Source organism: Mustelus asterias, chromosome 7 (genome assembly GCF_964213995.1).
Source record: "Mustelus asterias chromosome 7, sMusAst1.hap1.1, whole genome shotgun sequence".
Classification (NCBI taxonomy): domain Eukaryota; kingdom Metazoa; phylum Chordata; class Chondrichthyes; order Carcharhiniformes; family Triakidae; genus Mustelus; species Mustelus asterias.
In genome coordinates this window covers 104,222,387-104,244,242 of record NC_135807.1, presented here as the reverse complement: position 1 = coordinate 104,244,242, position 21,856 = coordinate 104,222,387, and the positions used below count along the sequence as shown (strand labels likewise).

The 21,856-nt window shown below is 43.1% G+C and overlaps 1 protein-coding gene across 2 annotated transcripts in view; it reads right to left on the bottom strand.

Moving 5' to 3' along the window:
- Positions 1 to 21,856, bottom strand: part of itga9 (integrin, alpha 9) — a 493,651-nt gene that overhangs the window by 212,560 nt on the left and 259,235 nt on the right. For both annotated transcript variants that reach the window (XM_078216645.1, XM_078216646.1), the window contains exon 16: positions 3,127 to 3,279. In XM_078216645.1, coding sequence (XP_078072771.1) covers positions 3,127 to 3,279 — 153 coding nt within the window. The remainder of the gene's footprint in view (positions 1 to 3,126; positions 3,280 to 21,856) is intronic.

Below are 21,856 nucleotides of genomic sequence, written 5' to 3'. Positions count from 1 at the left end.
CATCCTGATATCTGGCATGATAAGCAAGTGATGATGTGACAATGGACCCCTTGTTTTCTACCCCCATCTCTTTATCTCACTCAAACTTTGCCCTTCTACATTCCAGTTTGCAGATACCCAGCCACAATAGTCCAAGGAGGAAGAGGGAGAACAACAGCATTGATCACTTGATCTGACACTAGCAATGGCAGCACGGATATTGGCACTGTCCTTAATACAGAGTTGGGGTCAGCACACATTGTGTCATCCAGGCATGTGTGGACTGCAGCGATGCAAAAGGTAAATAATGAATCACAGGCCAGCTCTTTGGAGGGCAAGGATGCAAGCGAGTCCTCGTAGTACTTAATTCAGACAAGGACTACTAAGATTCTGGGTGCATTAGCTGGCCTGCCAGGCAACCTCTCGTCAGTGCCAAGGAGCATGAAGGAGCCCAACTCCAAGTTGGCAGAGGGAATGGAGCAGTGTTTGCCCGCTCCACAGCTTCTGCTCCATTACCCTGTGGTGCTGCAGACCCAGAGCTGCTTTCATCCCCGTCTTCTTTTGTTGCAGCCTATTTTCTTTTTCCTCTGCTATCTCAGTGATGATGTGGCAACACTCTCTGGCAAATAGAGTAATTCACCTTCAAAAACACTCCTGAGTACTTACTGACTCTCTGCAAACAGGATGCAAGGCCTTTTAAGCAAAGTTACTCCAAGGCTCTTCCTCATCGGAGCGGACATCACAGGTATTGCCAGATCCTGCGTTGTTCAATTTTGGCATCCTGATCTCACATCAGCCAACTAGATTGCGTGTGGTCAGGATATCACTATTTTCACATGTCTGAGGCATGTAGAGGATGCAGTTATGTGTTCATATCAAATATAGATATTGTGCTGGCTGTACACCTAATTACCAGAAGCACTGCTTGCTGCCAAAGAATGGGGGTGAGGCTGTGTAGCATCACACCACTGAATTTCTGATCGATTGCCTATATCAATAAATCTGAAGATTTCATGACATTTCTCTAACCTAATTTGCAACATGTCCTTGCTGCCTTCAAAAAACTGTGCAAGTACAGCTCCATTTCTCTCTGTTCCTCCATCCCATTTAAGGTTGTACCATTCAGTTTATATTGTCTCTCTCCATCCTCCTGATCATTCACCCTTCTCTGTTTAATTTCACTGTTATGTGTCTACCCACTTCACCAGTCTATATATGCCCCCAATGTCTGTGGGCAGAATTCTCACAACTAGCCAGGATGGGTTTGTTGGTGGGCACAGTGAACCTGGCAGCACTCAAAAAGTCAGAAACCCATCAGCATAAAATCCAATTGCAATTCTCCCAATGGTGGTTTAATGGCTGGTTGGCACAAATGCCATTTGCATCATGCTTGTGCCCAATAAAACAGCTGCCAGCTGGAATCCTATGGCCTTTCAATCTTGCCTCACGCCAGTGGGAATTTACATTGGCATCAAACCTGGCTACTAATGAGTGACATGCACAAGGAAGTCTTCAGTTTGCCAGTCTTTGGGCTGAGTGCAAAAACCTGTCACAGTGCTGCGCTGCTCCTGATGTGCAGTACACCACACTGTGGGGGCAGACTGGTTCCTGTCTCTATCTCCATGCCAAGCTGGTCTTCATGGACAGCACCATGCTGCTGGACCAATGGCGCCTCCTGTGTCACCAAGTCACTTCATTGCAGTTTAAATTTATTTATTAATGTCACAAGTAGGCTTACATTAACACTGCAATGAAGTCACTGTGAAAATCCCCTAGTCGCCACACTCCGGCACCTGTTTGGGTATACTGAGGGAGAATTTAGCATGGCCAGTGCACCTAACCAGCACGTCTTTCGGACTCTGGGAGGAAATTGGAGCACCTGGAGGAAACCCATGCAGACATGGGGAGAATGTGAAAACTCCACACAGACAGTGACCCAAGCCAAGAATTGAACCCAGGTCCCTGGCACTGTGAGGCAGCAGTGCTAACCACTGTGCCACTGTAAGCCTACTTGTGACAGTAATAAACTTTAAACATTTTAAAACCTGGAAGGGAACTGATTCAGGGCTTCAAAGATGTAAAGGATTCAATAATACACAAGTAGTCGCTTGAGGTAAGGGAGCCATGTAGAACTAGGGAATTAGTGATTTAAACTGCAAAAGTGAAGAGTGAATTTGGATGTGCCGTTCTTATCTTTCTTAGAATATTGGGGCCATTACCAGGTTTACCTGATCACTTATGGGAAGTTGGAGAGAAATGTTTAACCGGTTCCTGAATTTTTATTTTTTCACAATTTTAGAGTGCTTTTTGCCTCTTCCAAGAAACAGGGTGAGGTGGGGGGAGAAGTTGAGGGATATTGGGACTGATCTAGCAAAGGAAGGGGGCAAATCTATGCAAGCCTGAATGCTTATTCTCATCTGTAATACATAGCATTCATATATGTACTCTGTGCCAATGGCAAGTTAAATCAACAAATATTCTAGTATAAACATAAGCTAACTATTTTTCTGAAACAATATAGGGTGAGAAAATCACATGAACCATTATGAAGTAAAATAATACACTTCCTCTTCACAGTCAGATCAAAGGATAATTACTCAACAAGATTCTGCACTTCATAATCATAATCTACCCATCCATCACAACCAAAATTAGTCCATTATCCAAATAGTCTGGATTATTTTCAGCACTTTAATAGTTTTGCACATTTTCCAATCAATTCCATAGCAATTTTAAACTAAATGCACTGTAAATGATTGCTTGTGACTAGCTACTAAAATAAGATCTTGATTAACCCTTTGATCTCTCAATGACTTTGCCACATTTCAATTCTTACAAAACATCTGCTGAAATTATATCAGTGAATTATTGTCAGGATGTCACCCTGTCAGAAGATGAAGCTTCAGATAAAGAATGATCAAAATCCAGGGTCTGTGGAATGGAGTTAAACGCTAAGCTTATGATGCTTGGTTTGGGCATAGAAGAGCTATTACTGCCCTCATGGGGTTTTTGTGAATGGATTTACCTGTTGCTGACCATGGTATGAGTCTGCTTCGAACTCACATTTAATTTGAAAAGCTACAGTAACATATGTACACACAGAACATGAAATGTGGCATCTGGTGCACTACAATATCGTACGGTTACCTGGTTTTGCTGAGCCAGCTTATGTCCTTTCCTCCAACGCAGGATTGGTTTTAAAGCTGGAAGCTCCCTCTCAGATTTGCCAGAAATTCTGTGCTTGCCCAAGTTGTATGTCACTTCAAAGACAATTGGTGTTATCACGTCCTTCACTTCCCGCTGTAGAAAAAAGTAAATGGTTGTCTCAACAAATTTCGCAACAAGGCATAACAGAAGAATAGAAACTGCTGGTAATATTCAGCAGTTCTGGCAGCATCTGTGGAGAGAGAAAGTTTTCCAGTATTTATTGCATTTTACTTTTGGAAGGCACAAGGGGAAACCCCTAACAAAAATCTGAGAACACTGGGGAATTCTTGCACATCAACAAACACGAAGATATTCATATTCATAGAAATCATAGAAACCCTACAGTGCAGAAGGAGGCCATTCGGCCCATCGAGTCTGCACCGACCACAATCCCACCCAGGCCCTACTCCCACATATTTTACCCACTAATCCCTCTAACCTACGCATCCCAGGACTCTAAGGGGCAATTTTTTTTTTTTAACCTGGCCAATCAACCTAACCCGCACATCTTTGGACTGTTGTTTAACAAAACAGCTCTTACTCACCAGAAAATATTGGAACTGATGACCGACACAAGGCAGAAATTAAAGGGAATAAAGACATGTTTTCACAGAATTGTTATAGTGCAGAAGGAGGCCATTTGGCCCATCATGTCTGCAATGGCTCTCCAAACTCACATTTTAGTTTAGTGCCATTCTCCTGCCTTTTCTCTTTACTCCTGCATATTGCTTCTGTATGAGTAATCATTCAATGCCCCTGAATACCTGCCTCCAGCATACTTCCGGGCAGTGCATTCCAGACCCCAACCACTTGCTGTGCGAAAAAGTTTATTTCTCAATGCAGTAAGCCTAAGGCTCAACCCGCTTCCAGAATGTTTCATACAACTTGCCTGTATATTTTTCAGCTGGATGATCTTTAACAATGCAAAATGCTTTGATTGTACCAGCTGATTTTATCCACAGTTCTAATGGGCTGAACTGCTGAAAGGAGCTTTGTACATTACTGAATTCAAGAATACAAACCTCCACCCCTTCTTTTAGTTCTGTATCCTATCCTGGATCTAAATATGATGCTAAGTCACCAGCAAAGTGCCCCCACAAGGGAAGGTTAATAAACAACAATGAAGGGAAAAGAGAGACATTTGGCTGAAACGTTTCATCTTGTCCTATTTTTAGCATGTGCAGTAATCACTAAGCCAGGCAATAGTTTCAACGGTGGCTAAATGGAGCTCTCTGAGCCTTATGCTGAATTCTGTCAGGGAGACAGACTTCAATGATGCGAGTCATTAATTGGAGCACACCACAGCTGCAGGCTGGGGTTCCACCAATTTTTACAGATGCACCACAGAAAACATCCTTTCCAGATGCATCACAGCTTGATATGGCACCTGCTCTGACCAAGACTGCAAGTAACTAAAAAGGGTTGTGAACAAAGACCAGTCCATCACACAAACCCATCCAATGACTCTGTCTGCCTCGGAAAAGAAGCCAGCATAATCAAGGACCCCACACACCTTGGACGTACTCTCTTCCACCTTCTTCCGTCAGGAAAAAGATACAAAAGTACCACCGACTCAAGAACAGTTTCTTACCTGCTGCCATCAGATTTTCGAATGGATCTATTATATATTAAGTTGATCTTTCTCTACACTCTAGCTATTACTACATTCTGCACTCTCTCCTTTCCTTCTCCCCTATGTACTCTACGAACGGTATGCTTCGTCTGTATAGTGTGCAAGAAACAACACTTTTCACTGTATCCCAATACATGTGACAATAATAAATCAAATCAAAATCAAACAACTTGTGCTGATTTGCTGCACAAAGGCCTTGGCCAGTGCAGAAACGGTGAAGGAAAACCCAATGTTGGTGTGGCAGGTTGAAACCAGGTGGGCAGACTGTGGAATCTATGATGAGGAAGTGGTTTTTAGTGGTGGCATGTTGGTTCTGTTCCTGCAGCCATAGCGCCTCTGTTGTTATTTCTTGGTACCCTTCAGGTCAAATGCAAGAAAGTCAAATTTCAAATGTTCACAATAATTCATACTAAAGAAAAAAAAATGCTGATTGATTGGCCGACATGTTGCCATGGAGAAAGCAACAGGCTCCCGGGTAATTCCTAGAGTGGGGAACGGAATCAGGAAGATGATGGGATTTCCACCCCACACCTACCCAGCTGATCAAATGTGTCCCCCACCTCCAAGTCCGGTCTTGGGGATTTGGAAGAATAAAATTCCACCCATCATGTCATCAAAACATAGAAAGAGGCTTTTTAGACCATCAAGTTCATGCCATGTCTCTTTAGAGCAATCCAGTTAGTTCCATTGCCCCACTCCATCCCGCAGCCATCTAGGTTTATTACCCCTATAGGCCTATCCAATTTACTCTATAAATCAATGATTAGATTTGCTTCCACCATCCTCATAGGCAGTGAGTTTCAGGTCACTGCCTGTTATAACTCTAATGGTTCCACCTCATTTAGCTGATTGCTAAAGAACATGACTAAAAGGTTTTAAGCTAAAATTTCTCCTTAACCTGCAAAAGGCAAAGTTTAAGAGTGTAAATCTCATATTACAGCAGTCATTTTACACCAGTCATGATCCACAGGGTACTTTTGTGTCCCATGCAGCAATTGGTAAGTAGAGTAATGAATAAACAAATGCATCCTTTTGGTATGTTTCATTAATTCTAAATTTTCCAAATCGAAAAGAGATCCCATCAATAAGGACATTAGTGAGTTCCATACTCAAAATCCTAGTGGGCAATTAACATGGTCGCCAAGCTATTATCTTCTCATTTGGGAGCAAGTTAAAATCTGCCCCACTCCAGCTGCACCCACTCCACATCCCACCCAACCTCCACCCCCACCCAACCTCCACCCCCACCCACACCAAACAAAATGTTGACCTTGCTCTTCATCCAGGCAGAGCTTGCTCCTGTAAATGGATTTCCATTTAACCACAGGTAGTCTGCTACACTTCAGAGTAAAGGAATGTCTTTAATCAGAAACATATATCATATTCAACATGGAATGGAACATAATGTCATGGTTTTTCTCCTCTAATGTGCTAAAAACCTTTTTTTGGTAATTCTGGCACAGGGAACAAAATTTACTTTGCATGATAGTTATTGACAAAATAAATCACATGAAAAGTGCACTAAACATCTTGTACAAATGGACCATGAAAATGTTGTGGTTTTATAGAGCTTTGAACCAGGGGTGCTCTGATAAAAATAAAAATATTTTGTATTTACCTAGTGCCATCTATGATCACCTGAGTTAACCTCAAGTGCTTTATAGCAATGCAGCTCTTTGAAAATATAATTATTGTTATGATGTGGAGAAGACAACAGCCGAATAATGGGCGGCACGGTGGTTAGCACGAGGGACCTGGGTTCAATTCCAGCCTCGGGTCACTGTCTGGGTGGAGTTTGCACGTTCTCCCCATGTCTGCCTGGGTTTCCTCTGGGTGTTCTGATTTCCTCCCACAGTCCAAAGATGTGCGGGTTGAGCATGCTAAATTGCCCCTTAGTGTCAGGGGACTAGCAGGATAAATGAGTGAGGTTACGGGGATAGCGCCTGGGTAGGATTGTTGTCGATGCAGGCTCGATGGGCTGAACGGCCTCCTTCAGCTTTGTAGGGATCCTATGATTCCAATATGTTTTACTGATGTTGGTTTAAATACTGCCACCTGTTTAAATTTCATTACTAAAAAATTGCAGCTAAACCAACAGGGCAGTATTTTACAGGGGTTTCATCCATTGACTGGAGAACTAACGAGAGCTTGCGTTACCTTTTAAGGAAGGCGAGCTGAATGTACCATTCAAGCAATTGGCAGGACAGTGGCGGGTCTTCCCTGGAACCAAGGACCCCAGGGCGGAAGGTCGGCCCACTCAGAGCTGTCAGCTAGAGGCTGGCAACCCTACTGAACGGTGACCACGACAACCCTGCCACAGCAACATCTGCAAGACGTGCCGGATCATCGACACGGATGCCATCATCTCAAGTGAGAACACCATCCACCAGGTACACGGTACATATTCTTGCAACTCGGCCAACGTTGTCTACCTGATACGGTGCAGGAAAGGATGTCCCGAGGCATAGTACATTGGGGAGACCATGCAGACGCTACGACAATGGATGAATGTCCACCACTCGGCAATCATCAGGCAGGAGTGTTCTCTTCCTGTTGGGGAACACTTCAGCGGTCACGGGCATTCGGCCTCTGATCTTCGGGTAAGCGTTCTCCAAGGCGGCCTTCAGGACACACGTCAACACTGAGTCGCTGAGCAGAGACTGATAGCCAAGTTCCGCACACATGAGGACGGCCTCAACCGGGATGTTGGGTTCATGTCACACTATCTGTAACCCCCACAACTTGCCTGGACTTGCAAAATCTCACTAACTGTCCTGTCTGGAGACAATACACATCTCTTTAACCTGTGCTTAACCTTCTCTCCACTCACATTGTCTGTACCTTTAAGACTTGATTACCCGTAAAGACTCGCATTCCAACCCTTATTTTGTAAATTGAGTTTGTGTCTACATATGCCCTGTTTGTGAATAGCACTCCCACTCACCTGATGAAGGGGCAGTGCTCTGAAAGCTTGTGGTCTGTGCTACCAAATAAACCTGTTGGACTTTAACCTGGTGTTGTGAGACTTCTTCCTGTGCTTACCCCAGTCCAACGCCAGCATATCCACATCACCCTACTGAACTGCAGTGCTACCAAGGATCTGATGGCTGTAGCCAACAATGCACCCACCTCAAGGCCCAGAATCAGCCCACATAAAGGCCTCAATTGAGAAAGGAGCAGGAAAGTCATCCACGGGCATTGCTGCCACAGATTTAATCAGGGTGGAGAGGGAAAGGTATCAGAGACCTCCAGCCTGATTAAATGCTCCCCACCACCAAACCCACCACAGGGAAGGCATTAAATACCACCCTCAGACTGGAAGGAAAAGACATGCTTCATTTCCAATTGAAGCCAACATGTACCTTCATACAATTTTGGGATAAATAATCTTATTGTTTAATATGACAGGAAAACTATTAAATTGCATTAACAACTAAATGACAAAGTTAAAGCTATCTTGTCCTTGATCCTTACACATCTCACTCTAGTCATCTGTCTGTCTTTGGGCGGCATGGTAGCACAGTGGTCAGCACTGCTGCCTCACAGCGTTAGGGACACGGGTTCGATTCCTGGCTTGGGTCATTGTCTGTGTGGAGTTTGCATGTTCTCCCCGTGTCTGTGTGGGTTTCCTCCCACATTCTGGAAGACGTGCTGGTTAGATGCATTGACCCAAACAGGCACCGCCGGACTGTGGCAACTAGGGGAATTTCACAGTAACTTCATTGCAGTGTTAATGTAAGCCTTGCTTGTAACTAATAAATAAACTTTAAACTTTATCTCTCCAATATTTCCAAAGCCCTGTATCTCTGCTCCAGATCCTATCAGTGAAACCCAATAGCATAAACAGGCTGTGTTCAGAATCACTGTGAAAATCCAGTGTTTTACCAGATTGCTGTTCCATGGGAGTCTCCCCCCAGAGCTTCGTGAGCAGATCGATGCCTTTCATAGCTCCTGTCACCTTCACTCATTCAATAGCTAGTTCGCCATAATTATTTTCAATTAAATTATATCAAAAGTTATTAGCTCATTAGATCTGACACTAATTAAATTAGGAAAGTAAAGTTCAAAATCCTAACTCAGTGTCTGATTAAATGCAGTTTTCTCTGTCAGACTGATTTATCTTGTAGTGTACGCAGCAATCACACATTTTTAGAAAACAATAAAGCATTGTACTACATTGTTTTAACAACCAGGAGACATCAGGTTTAAATCTGAATCTCCCATCTAGGTATTCCAATATCCTGCATCCTATCTCTCCGTTTCCCAATCTTTGTCTGTCCCCATATTCCTAATATGTCTGCATTCACTTGACATCTAATCTAATTCTGGCTAAACAAAGCTTCTATTAAGTGAAGATTATCTAATGCCCACGTTCTGATGTATACTTTATCATTGAGCTACGCAGGGTTGACCTTTAAAGCCTGGAATAGCCAGAGATAGGGTAACGTTTACAAGGTGAGTCGGTGTTGACCCGATGGTCAGAGGCCGAATGGCCTCCTTCTGCACTGCAAGGATTCTATGGATTCTACAGAGGGCTGCAAATTAAATATATTTATTTACCCCTCACTTGTTCCATCAGACCACCCATCAAGGAAGACTCTGTGCCAAGCACTAACATACTTTTACCCACATCTGTTACAGGTGTCAGCCTGACAGCACAAGTCCCATTTGGAGATTGAGCAGAAAAATCAAAGTCGACCATTGGTATGCTTTATTTGCCTCTTCAGAGAAGGATATTTATCATTGCTGTCCTGGGCAATATTTATCTGCCAATCAACGTCACAAAATAAGTCTTATACTATGGCTGTTTACGGGAGCTTGTTTTGCACAAATTGGCAGGCACCTTTTCCTACATTACAATGGTGTCTACATTTCAAAAGTACATTATTGTCAGTTTACCACTTCAGGACATCCTGTGATCATGAAAGGTGCTATACAAATGCATGTCTATTTTAACAGTGCATTAGACAGGATGTAGTGGTATCAATCACAGTTAGTGTTATTACGAAACTGTGACTCAGCCGGACACCTACTATGTGAAAATCTGCAATGGTTGTTGCACTGCGGCTGTCAAAACACAACATCAATTGCTGTGGAAAATGCTGCTTTCCTGGAGTTCAATGGCAAAAGGTCCTGATGGAACAGGCATACTGGGAAACACAGTCACTTTGTTAGACAACTGTCACTTTTGTTTCTACGATGTGGAGATGCCGGCGTTGGACTGGGGTAAACACAATAAGAGTTTTAACAACACCAGGTTAAAGTCCAACAGGTTTATTTGGTAGCAAATGCCATTAGCTTTCGGAGCGCTGCTCCTTCATCAGATGGAGTGGATAACTGCTCTGTAATGTGTGCCCTGTTTGAGAGCAGATATCCACTCCATCTCACGAAGGAGCAGTGCTCTGAAAGCTAATGGCATTTGCTATCAAATAAACCTGTTGGACCTTAACCTGGTGTTGTTAAAACTCTTCGTGTACTTTTGTTTCTACACAGAGAAAGAAACACAGCCTGCAAAATATGACAGAAGTGGATACATTTTCTTTTGTGTTTCAGTGTGTTTGGAGTATGTGTTAATGCACTTTTCCCCTCATGGATATGCCCTGCTGCACACTAGTCATTTATGTGCTTCACTGCCATGCCATTCTATGTGGATAAAACAGCCAAAATGGGTGACAGTCGGTGAGTTGGACGGACTATAGAAAGTCAGCTCCCTCCACTTTGATTTAATCCTGATGTATCTGGATGAGTGGTAAGGACATCCTATCCAGGTGCCATTGACATTATTAGGATTTTCCTACACTTTTTATACTATTCGAGTATGGGAAAATTAAATGAGTTATGGTCTGAAAGTGTGTAATGCTGAATCAGAAGTGTCCATTCCCCGACATTAACATCCATCAACTTGATGTCTATAAAAAAGAGCATTTAACTTCCTTTCCAAATAGAACTTATGAGAACCCTCTCAAACACATTTGCTTTTGAATGATATACACAGGATAATTGGCACAGTGGCATACAGCATTAGCTGTTGCACTGGCTATTGTATACTTAGCATGCAGGAAATCAGCATTAGAGGAATGCCCATCTTTAAAACTATTTATCTCTAATGAGAAACATCGGTCCATCAAAAGTTGACTGCCCCAAGCCCATAAAGACAAAAATACTTCTAGAGAACTCTAGTTTCCTTACTAAGTTTAATATATACCTTATTCTTCATAATGATATGATTTCCTGAGCTATCATTTTGTTGTACATGTTTTCTCAGTAAAAGTCAAAATCACGTCTACATCAAGCGTTTAACTTTAATCAAGGGCTATTTTATCCTTCACTGATTTATTTGAAATCAATAAAAAATATTTCAAATTAATAATCTACTGATGACCGTGAAACTATTGTCGATTGTCAGAAAAACCCAGTTGGTTCACTGGTGTCCTTTAGGGAAGGAAATCTGGTGTCCTTTAGGGAAGGAAATCTGCTGTCCTTACCTGGTCTGGCCTACATGTGATTCCAGCCATAGTAACTTGGTTGACTCTCAACTGCCCTCCAAAGGTAACTAAGGATGGGCAATAAATGCTGGCCAGCCAGCAACACCCATGTACCACAACTGAATTTTTTAAAAATTACGAAGGACAGCATTGGTAAACCTCACAAAACAAATTTCAAATATCAGAAAGTAAGTGTAATCAAGGCTGAAACCTCCATCCTGGTTCACGGCTGGGATTCTCCAGTGCTGCTGAAAGTGAATGGAGTTTTGGCTTGAACGCCAAATTCTCCATTCTCACTTGCTGCGGGGCGGTCAAGGCCAGGATCAGAGAATGTTGTCCCAAGTCTCCCATTGCCAACTGGAGTACAAATAAATACAAACCCAGTCAACAAGACTTTCTGCCCCTTAGCCTATAGAAAATCATAGGCAGTGCACTGTGAATTGATTACACCCATTTCCAGTGGTAAATGCTCCTATCTGGCAGTGTACATTTTTTAATATTTACCCTCATGGGTAGATGAAAAGATCTGGTACTGCCCCAAATAAAAATGCAATATTTTGGTTAAACTGAAAGTGAACTCTAGGTCCAGCAACATGTTGATGAAAGGGGTGGCACAGTGGTGAGCACTGCTGCCTCACAGCGCCAGGGACCCAGGTTCAATTCCGGCCTCAGATCAGTGTGTGTGTGGAGTTTGCACGTTCTCCCCGTGTCTGGGTTGGCTTCCTCCAGGTGCTCAGGTTTCCCCCCATAGTCCAAAGATGTGCGGGTTAGGGTGATTGGCCATGCTAAATTGCCTTGTGTCGGGGGTACTAGGAGGGTAATTACTTGGGGATATGGTATGGGTGAGATTGTTGTCAGTGCAGGCTCAGTGGGCCAGATGGCCTCCTTCTGCATTGTAGTGATTCTATGTTTCTATGACTAAGTGTTAAAGACAGTAAGAGTTTTAACAACACCAGGTTAAAGTCCAACAGGTTTATTTGGTAGCAAATACCATTAGCTTTCGGAGCGCTGCTCCTTCGTCAGATGGAGTGGAAATCGAAAGGACGAAGGAGCAGCACTCTGAAAGCTAATGGCATTTGCTACCAAATAAACCTGTTGGACTTTAACCTGGTGTTGTTAAAACTCTTACTGTGTTTACCCCAGTCCAACGCTGGCATCTCCGCATCATAAATGTTAAAGATACAGCTGTACTGAACTCTAAGGCAATTTAACAGCTGAACTGTAAATATCATTAGACTGACAAGCCGCAGTAGAACCCCCAAGAAAAAAAGAGACAAGGTTCCACCAGTTCACCACAAATTCCAACAGTCTCAATAATGCTTTGTCAAAGGTTGAAATGTTGTTCATTTCTTACATAGCAAATGATGGACATGTGGTTCATTCCCTAAGCTGGGAATCTGAGCCTTTGAGCTTCAGTCAGAACCCCCCATTGTAGTAGCAGCAGTTGGTATAGTCCTTGTTACTATAGTGGTTGGTGCCTGTCACACGAGAGGCCAGGGTTCAATTTCCCAACGGGGAGCTTAAAAGTTGGGTCAGTCAGTTTAGCTCAGGACATCTGGTTGGTGATGCAGAGCATTGCCAATGGTGCGGGTTCAATTGCCATACCAGCTGAGGTTATTCATGAAGGTCCAGCCTTCTCAACCTTGCCTCTCGCCTGAGGTGTGGCGATCCTCAGGTTAAATCACCGCCATTCAGCTCTCCCCCTCAAAGGGGAGAGCAGCCTCTGGTCATCTATGGTGACTTTACCTTTTTACCTCATAGCAGGTATTCAGGGTGGGTGAAATTATACTCATCAAGGGTAAATGTGAGCCTGAATGATCAATGAGGTAAAATTACTCACATTGATGCCTGAGTTAAAGAGACTGACAGGATCATTGTTGGGTCAAGGAATTTAGACTGCTCTTTCACCATGTGTGAGTACTGAATTATCCAACAGGCATGGGAAATCAGGTACTGGAATTGCATCCAGACAGGCCCTTGCACCCACCCAACTAATGCTAATGTGGTGCCCACCCACTGCCTCTACCATGGGGTCAGCATTGTTGAGCACCATGAGACAGAATCATAATGTAAGCTCAGGGGTCAGCACCCCGTTAGGGAATGGTGTCCCAATTCTATTCCACTGAGTGTGCTGCACAATGTGTTCTACTTAACAAACCTAGTAATAGGTCCCAGACTTTCTACATTTTATAGCTTTCAAGTAATGAATTACATCTCTGCCTGAATTTTATATTCTTATTAAATGACAGTGACCCCAGCAGTTAGAGTCACAATGTCCTATCAACTGCAAAGTTAAAACCTCATTTGAATTTGTTAGTACATAAAAAGCAGATGATACTGATTATGTCTGAATCAAGATAAGTATTTAACTGTTTTGCAAGGTAATTTGGGATTGGATGAGAAGTCCTTAAATATGCAGATATAAATAGGCAGCCTAATAACACAGACTATTGCATTATTTTTCAACAATGAATGCTGAAGACGAAAAAGAAAATATTCACCAAAAACATTTAACCTATTTTTTTTTACCTTTGGCGTCTCGATCTAAGTCAGTTAGTTAGTTCTACCACTTGCTATATTTGGTGCACTGGGTTTAAAGGGGAAATATCTGTCAGAATTTTCAGCTGTTTGGATCAGCGCTACACAATGAAGAATCAGAAATTTCATGCAGCGGCTATCACAGTCAGATTGCTCCTTTTCACTTACACAGGTCAGGGAGTTCAGTCCTTTTTTTACCCACGAATTGCGAGTGGCTTTATTCTTTCTAACTTTGCCTGGGTAACTATTCTGTGTCGGATAACTGTCCATCGGAAGTTTAAACTTACCGGGCAATTTCCATGCAGTTCTCACAAGGGCCCACCATTCTGCATGAAAATGCAAAGTACCATGGGAAGTTATTCACCACAGAATTCCCAGCCTCTGACCTGCACTTGTAGCCACCGTATTTATATGGCTAGTCCAATTCAGTCAATGGTAACCCCCAGTGTGTTAATAATGGGGAATTCAGCAATGGGAATGCCATTGAATGCTACGTGATGATTGGATTCTCTCTTGTTGGATGCAGATGGTCATTGCCTGACAATTTATGACACAAATGTTACTTGTCATTTATCAGCCCAAGCTTGAATGTTGTCGGGTCTTCCTGTAGAATCATAGAATCCTATAGTGCAGAAGGTGGCCATTCAGCCCATCAAGCCTGCACCAACCACAATCCCACCCAGACCCTATCCCCATAACCCCATGCATTTACCCTAGCTAGTCCCCAACACTAAGGGGCAATTTAACATGGCCAATCCACCTAATCCGCACATCTTTGGACTGTGGGAGGAAACCGGAGCACCCAGAGGAAACCCACACACTCACGGGGAGAATGTGCAGACTCCACACAGTCAGTGACCCAAGACGGGAATTGAACCCGGGTCCCTGGTGCTGTGAGGCAGCAGAGCTAACCACTGTGCCACCGTGTCGCCCCATATATAGACACTGACTGTTTCAGTAACTGAGTTGTGAATGGTGCTGCGAACATCCCCACTTATGATCTTATGATGGAGAGAGGGTAATTGATGAAGCCCAGAATGTGGTTGTGGCTGGGACACTACCTTGAGGAACTTCTACAGCAATGTCCTAGATTGGAGGTGATTGGTCTCCAACAGCCACAAACATCTTCCTTTGTGCTAGGTATGACCTTAACTGTGGAGAGTTTCCCCCTATAATTCTCATCAACACAGTGTTGCTAGGGCTCACACACATATTCCACACTCAGTCAAATGCTGCCTTAATATCAAGGACTGTCTCTCTCAGTCCAGCTCTTGTATTGAATACAGGAGTTGGGACGTCTTGTTGAAGTTGTACAAGACATTGGTACGGCCACACTTGGAATACTGAGTACAGTTCTGGTCACCCTATTATAGAAAGGATATTATTAAACTAGAAAGAGTGCGGAAAAGATTTACTAGGATGCTACCAGGACTTGATAGAACATAGAACATAGAACATTACAGCGCAGAACAGGCCCTTCGGCCCACGATGTTGCACCGACCAGTTAAAAAAAAAAACTGTGACCCTCCAACCTAAACCAATTTCTTTTCGTCCATGAACCTATCTACGGATCTCTTAAACGCCCCCAAACTAGGCGCATTTACAACTGATGCTGGCAGGGCATTCCAATCCCTCACCACCCTCTGGGTAAAGAACCTACCCCTGACATCGGTTCTATAACTACCCCCCCTCAATTTAAAGCCATGCCCCCTCGTGCTGGATTTCTCCATCAGAGGAAAAAGGCTATCACTATCCACCCTATCTAAACCTCTAATCATCTTATATGTTTCAATAAGATCCCCTCTTAGCCGCCGCCTTTCCAGCGAAAACAATCCCAAATCCCTCAGCCTCTCCTCATAGGATCTCCCCTCCATACCAGGCAACATCCTGGTAAACCTCCTCTGCACCCTCTCCAAAGCCTCCACATCCTTCCTGTAATGTGGGGACCAGAACTGCACACAGTACTCCAAGTGCGGCCGCACCAGAGTTGTGTACAGTTGCAACATAACGCTACGACTCCTAAATTCAATCCCCCTACCAATAAACGCCAAGACACCATATGCCTTCTTAACAACCTTATCTACTTGATTCCCAACTTTCAGGGATCTATGCACACATACACCTAGATCCCTCTGCTCCTCCACACTATTCAAAGTCATGGTGGTTTGAATTATAAGGAGAGGCTGGATAGACTGGGACTTTTTTCCTTGGAGCGTAGGAGGCTTAGGAGTGATCTTATAGAGGTCTATAAAACAAGGAGTGGCATAGATCAGCTAGATTGTCAATATCTTTTCCCAAAGGTAGGGGAGTCTAAAACTAGAGGGCATAGGTTTAAGGTGAGAGGGGAGAGATACAAAAGGATCCAGAAAGACAAGGGTGGTGAGTGTCTGGAACGAGCTGCCAGAGGTAGCAGAAGAGACAGGTACGATTTTGTCTTTTAAAAAGCATTTAGACAGTTACATGGGTAAGATGGGTATAGAGGGATATGGGCCAAACGCGGACAAGTAGGACTAGCTTAATGGCAAAAACTGGGCAGCATGGACAAGTTGGGCCGAAGGGCCTGTTTCCATGCTATAAATCTCTATGACTCTATAACTCTTGAGTCCAGCCCTTTTGTCCAGGTTTGAACCAAGTGAAAATGAATACAACAATGACAGTGATAATGTTAAAATTACACCCTATACATTCAATGAAGATGTTTCACCAGACCCATGGATGTCTCAATAACACCCACTTCATTGCAAACCCATCTTTTCTCATATTTTCTATAAAAAGTCAAATGTCATGTGCCAGTAGACGACAAAGCGAAAGTGAATTTGAGCAGAGAATAAAAGACCACAGGACAAATCCTCCAATCTGAAGGCCAAGGCCAGAGCAGTACTCAGAGGAGGCACATATCAGAGAAAGGGTTACAACATTCTCGCTCGCATTCTCAAAAAAATGTAAGCTCTGTCAGATCCACATTGCCAACATCTGCTCTCAATGTTCCATTCCATTCTCCAATCAAGCAACAATTTTACCAGAAAATGTATAATTTATCCAATAATCCAAATAAATGGGAGTGAGGTGCATTGATACTGAGATACTTTAACATGAAATGTGGGGGTGACATATACACAAAGTTTTATGGTAAACATTAAATCCAGATTTTCACTGTGCTGATGAGCTGTGGAAGAGAGTAGGACATTTGTGGAGCTGGTCAGGCTGCAAATCAATGGTCTTATCGAATTGGGTGGAGTTGCTGCTCTGCTTGTTGATCCGGCCGTCTAGACTTAAGTAAACTAATGGCCATGGTAACTAATTTTCTTTGCCAATGTCCAGGTAATTGGGTGACAGATCATTGTTCTCACAGCTCCAACATTCCATATACTTGCACTTTCAGATGGTGAAATACAGCAGATGGTGAAATAAAAACAGGTCAAATATATTACACTGTGATTTCTTTTCAATTTCCAACTACAAACTGAATAAGTAATTGATTTTTTATAAGCAGGGGGCTAACGTTTTAATGGAACTATGCCCTGCTGATCTACAAACTATAAGGAAGGAAATCATTGAGACTTCAGGAAACTCCCAGTGATGATTTATGGGTAATGATCATTCTATGACAACAATCTGTATTTTCACAGAAACAGCTGGGCAGATCAACTAAATGACATCTTTGGCAACGTCAATTACACACAGGAGGCATGAGCTAAGTGTTATTGGAGGAAGTGTTACACCCTCCACGTCATTGGAAGGCCTGCGTTTCTTCCTTCTTCGAGGGTGAACTCACAGGATAACCTGTGCAATAGATTTTGTAAATGATGTAGTTCTGATAGAGTGAAAAAGGAAATACATCTTCTGTAGTTCGGGAGGCAATAACAAGAAGCTATCAGTTTAAAATCGTCACTAATTGAGTGAGGAAAAGTGAAATTTCTTTAGACAAAGAGTTATTTGGATCTGTAACACTTTATCACAGGGACTGATTTAAACAGAGACCGTTGCAACTTTTAAGGGAAGAGTGGGTAAATATTTGACACTACAGGACATTGGAGAGAGAGAGCTGCAGCATACAATATATTTTTCACTCTTCCAGCAAAGATATGATGAGCTAAACTACTTCTACCTCCACTATAAACATCCATTACAGTTTCATGTGGCTACTAACTTTGTACACAACAAAGCAGCCATCTCATTCATCATATCAGCCAGTCATTTATTTTCATACTTGCCAGCTGAAATATTTGAAAGCTAATTTAATGCTTTGAAACGCATTTCACACCAACAGCGGAAGTAGTACGTCTTCCTCAGGACCAATATAGTAATTTGGACATGGGCCTTTAAACCAGGCTTTTCCTCGATGTTTCTGCAGAGGCTCTGCCCTAAGACATCATACCGGAATTTGTAATCTTGCCCTGATGCAGATCAGCCACACATTATAGAAACCACATGATTTTCATTCCCAATTATTGTTGACAGCCAGTTTAACGCCCAGGTGCCGGGTTCAAAATCTGTTACCCGTTAACTGTGATGATACCCTATTTCCTCTCATTAACTCCATTTACAGAAATAACTGGTGAATAGAGCTTAAAAATTCAGAACTGTATCTTTCCCCTCTTAATGCCTACTGGAACAGGACTGAACATTTGCTACACTAAGGATGCACCCCTTTGCTTCCAAAACAACACCTGACTCCTGTAGAAACCTTGCACTGCAAAGGAAGCACTGCTTGTCTTGTTCCTCTTCACTGCTGGAGGTAGCGGAGGCTGAGCACACAGCCTTCCTCGCATAGACCAGCAAAAAAGCTGCACTTTGCTGCCTTATACAAGCCTTCCAAGCCAGCAGGGAAGTTCCAGCAGCCAGAATCAAGAGTCAGAATATTGGCTTTGAAACCTCTGTGCAAGTTGTATTTGAGCTGCTGGTGAAATGAAATTGTCCTACAGTACAAACTCCAGCAATGGGAAGTAAGATAGGTAGAAAAACTTCAATTTGAAGCAGCTCCATAGAATAGAAGATTCCCATAAAATATAAATTCTGATCCACACCTCTAGAATATTCACTGTTGATAACGAAATAGCTTTAGCTGTGAATTATCAGAGCTGTTACATTTATGCAGAAACAGATAAGAAATGATTTGCTGAATTTGGATCTCTGAGATAGACAATTCACAGCAGGAATCCAATAGCCAGTAGTCTTCAAAATATCTCAACCATCAGATTTTGCTGGATTGCAGAAATTAACAGACCTTTAACTGAACTGATGTAGTCTATTATAACCCAGGAGGTATACATTGGCTACTAGGTAGCTCTATAATGGAACATTGGACTCCAAATTCAGAAGGTTCAGAATATGTGCCCTCATTGTGAGATGATTACCATGCAGGATGTAGTTGGAAATCCATTGCATACCTGTCCTGGGTCCCCCATGCTGACACAATAGTTAAGAAAGCCCACCAATGCTTCCACTTAGAAGACTAAGGAAATTTGGCATGTCAGCTACAACTCTCACCAACTTTTACAGATGCACCATAGAAAGCATTCTTTCTGGTTGTATCACAGCTTGGTATGGCTCCTGCTCTGCCCAAGACTGCAAGGAACTACAAAAGGTCCATCACGCAAACCAGCCTCCCATCCATTGACTCTGTCTACACTTTCCGCTGCCTCGGCAAAGCAGCCAGCATAATTAAGGACCCCACACACCCCGGAATTCTCTTTTCCACCTTCTTCCTTCAGAAAAAAGATACAAAGTCTGAGGTCAGGTCCCAACGGACTCAAGAACAGCATCTTCCTTGCCCCTGTCAGACTTTTGAATGGAGTTACCTTGCATTAAGTTGATCTTTCTCTACACCCTAGATACGATTGTAACATTACATTCTGCACTCTCTCGTTTCCTTCTCTATGAAGGTATGTTTTGTCTGTATAGTGCGCAAGAAACAATACTTTTCACTGTATGTTAATACATGTGACAATAATAACTCAAATCAAATCAAACCAAACATAGGGCATCTAAGGATCAGCCATGCAACAAATCAGCACACTGCCTGGACATTTAACTGAGCTATTATACTCATGACTGGTTTGGAGATTGATGGGTGAGAGTTCATGTCGCGATCGTGGGTGGGGAAGATGGCATGGATACTTGCAGGGCAATAATAATTATACTTATTTTCATTTGCTAGATGCATAACAATGCTTAAAACCAAATCATGATCCTCCCACAGGCTTCAGGTTCTCATGTTGTTGTCAGAATTAAACATTATTCCTAACCTCTAAACCTTTCAATGTTTTACCTGAGTCTCCATGGTATTTCAGCCCTTCCTCCAGTTGTTCAATACTGAACTAAAAATCCTTAGGATGTGAAATTTGTGCCAACAGTCCAAAGATAAACACAAGGATCAGCGATGTAATGGTGCTGACTAGCCTGTGTTGCAGCCAAATATTCCTCCATGGTGCTATAAATTGTGAGCCAATGGTGCAATTATTAGAGGCCTCCCCTAGTACAACATTACATTTGACTAAAGTCTACTGACCTCTTTGTTCTCTCAATAATTCTAAGACGGAAGTTGAGGCCATCAACATTTTCCTTTGGAAACATAGTAGCAGGAGCAGCCCTGACCAGTATACAATTCTCTGCAGCCTCCAATCAGCCTGTATTTGGTTTGTGTGTGGGCTTAATTGTCAGCATGCAGCAACTAAGTTTCTCAATTCAGAAGTTCCATTGTCGGGGGAGGCTGCCAACAAATTTTGAATCTACTTTATCAAATTACCCTGTATCTCATGGGCATTTGCCTTCTTTATAAGTCTCCCATGTAGGGCCTTGTCAAAGGCTTTGCTGAAATCCATATGGACTACATTAACTACACTATCCTCATCTGCACACCTGGTCACCTCCTCAAAAAATTCAGTCAAATTTGTTAGGCATGGGCTCCCTCTGACAAAGCTATGCTGACTATTCCTCGTCAAGCTCTGCCTCTCCAAGTAGAGATAGATTTTCTACTTCAGAATTTTCTCCAATAGTATTCCTACCACTGACTTGAAACTGACTGGCCTGTAGTTCCCTGGCTTATCTCTACAACTCTTCTTAAATAGCGGAATCACATTAGCTGTTCTCCAGTCCACTGGCACCTCCCTCATCAGGTTAAAGTCCAACAGGTTTATTTGGTAGCAAAAGCCACTAGCTTTCGGAGCGCTGCCCCTTCGTCAGGTGAGTGGGAATTCTATTCACAAACAGGGCATATAAAGACACAAACTCAATTTACAAAATAATGGTTGGATTGCGAGTCTTTACAGATAATCAAGTCTTAAAGGTACAGACAATGTGAGTGGAGAGAGGGTTAAGTACAGGTTAAAGAGATGTGTATTGTCTCCAGCCAGGACAGTTAGTGAGATTTTGCAAGCCCAGGCAAGTCGTGGGGGTTACTGATCGTGTGAAATGAACCCAAGATCCCGGTTGAGGCCGTCCTCGTGTGTGCGGAACTTGGCTATCAGTTTCTGCTCAGCGACTCTGCATTGTCGTGTGCAGTGAAGGCCGCCTTGGAGAACTTTTACCCGAAGATCAGAGGCACATGACCACTGAACACTCTTGCCTGGTGATTCATAGAATCATAGAAACCCTACAGTACAGAAAGAGGCCATTCGGCCCATCGAGTCTGCACTGACCACAATCCCACCCAGGCCCAATCCCCATATCCCTACATATTTACCCACTAATCCCTCTAACCTATGCATCTCAGGACACTAAGGGCAATTTTTTTTTTAGCATGGCCAATCAACCTAACCCGCACACCTTTGGACTGTGGGAGGAAACCGGAGCACCCGGAGGAAACCCACGCAGACAGGAGAAGAATGTGCAAACTCCACACAGACAGTGACCCAAGCCGGGAATCAAACACAGGTCCCTGGAGCTGTGAAGCAGCAGTGCTAACCACTGTGCTACCGTGCCGCCCATTGTCGAGCGGTGTTCATTCATCCGTTGTCGTTAGCGTCTGCATGGTCTCCCCAATGTACCATCCTTTCCTGCAGCGTATCAGGTA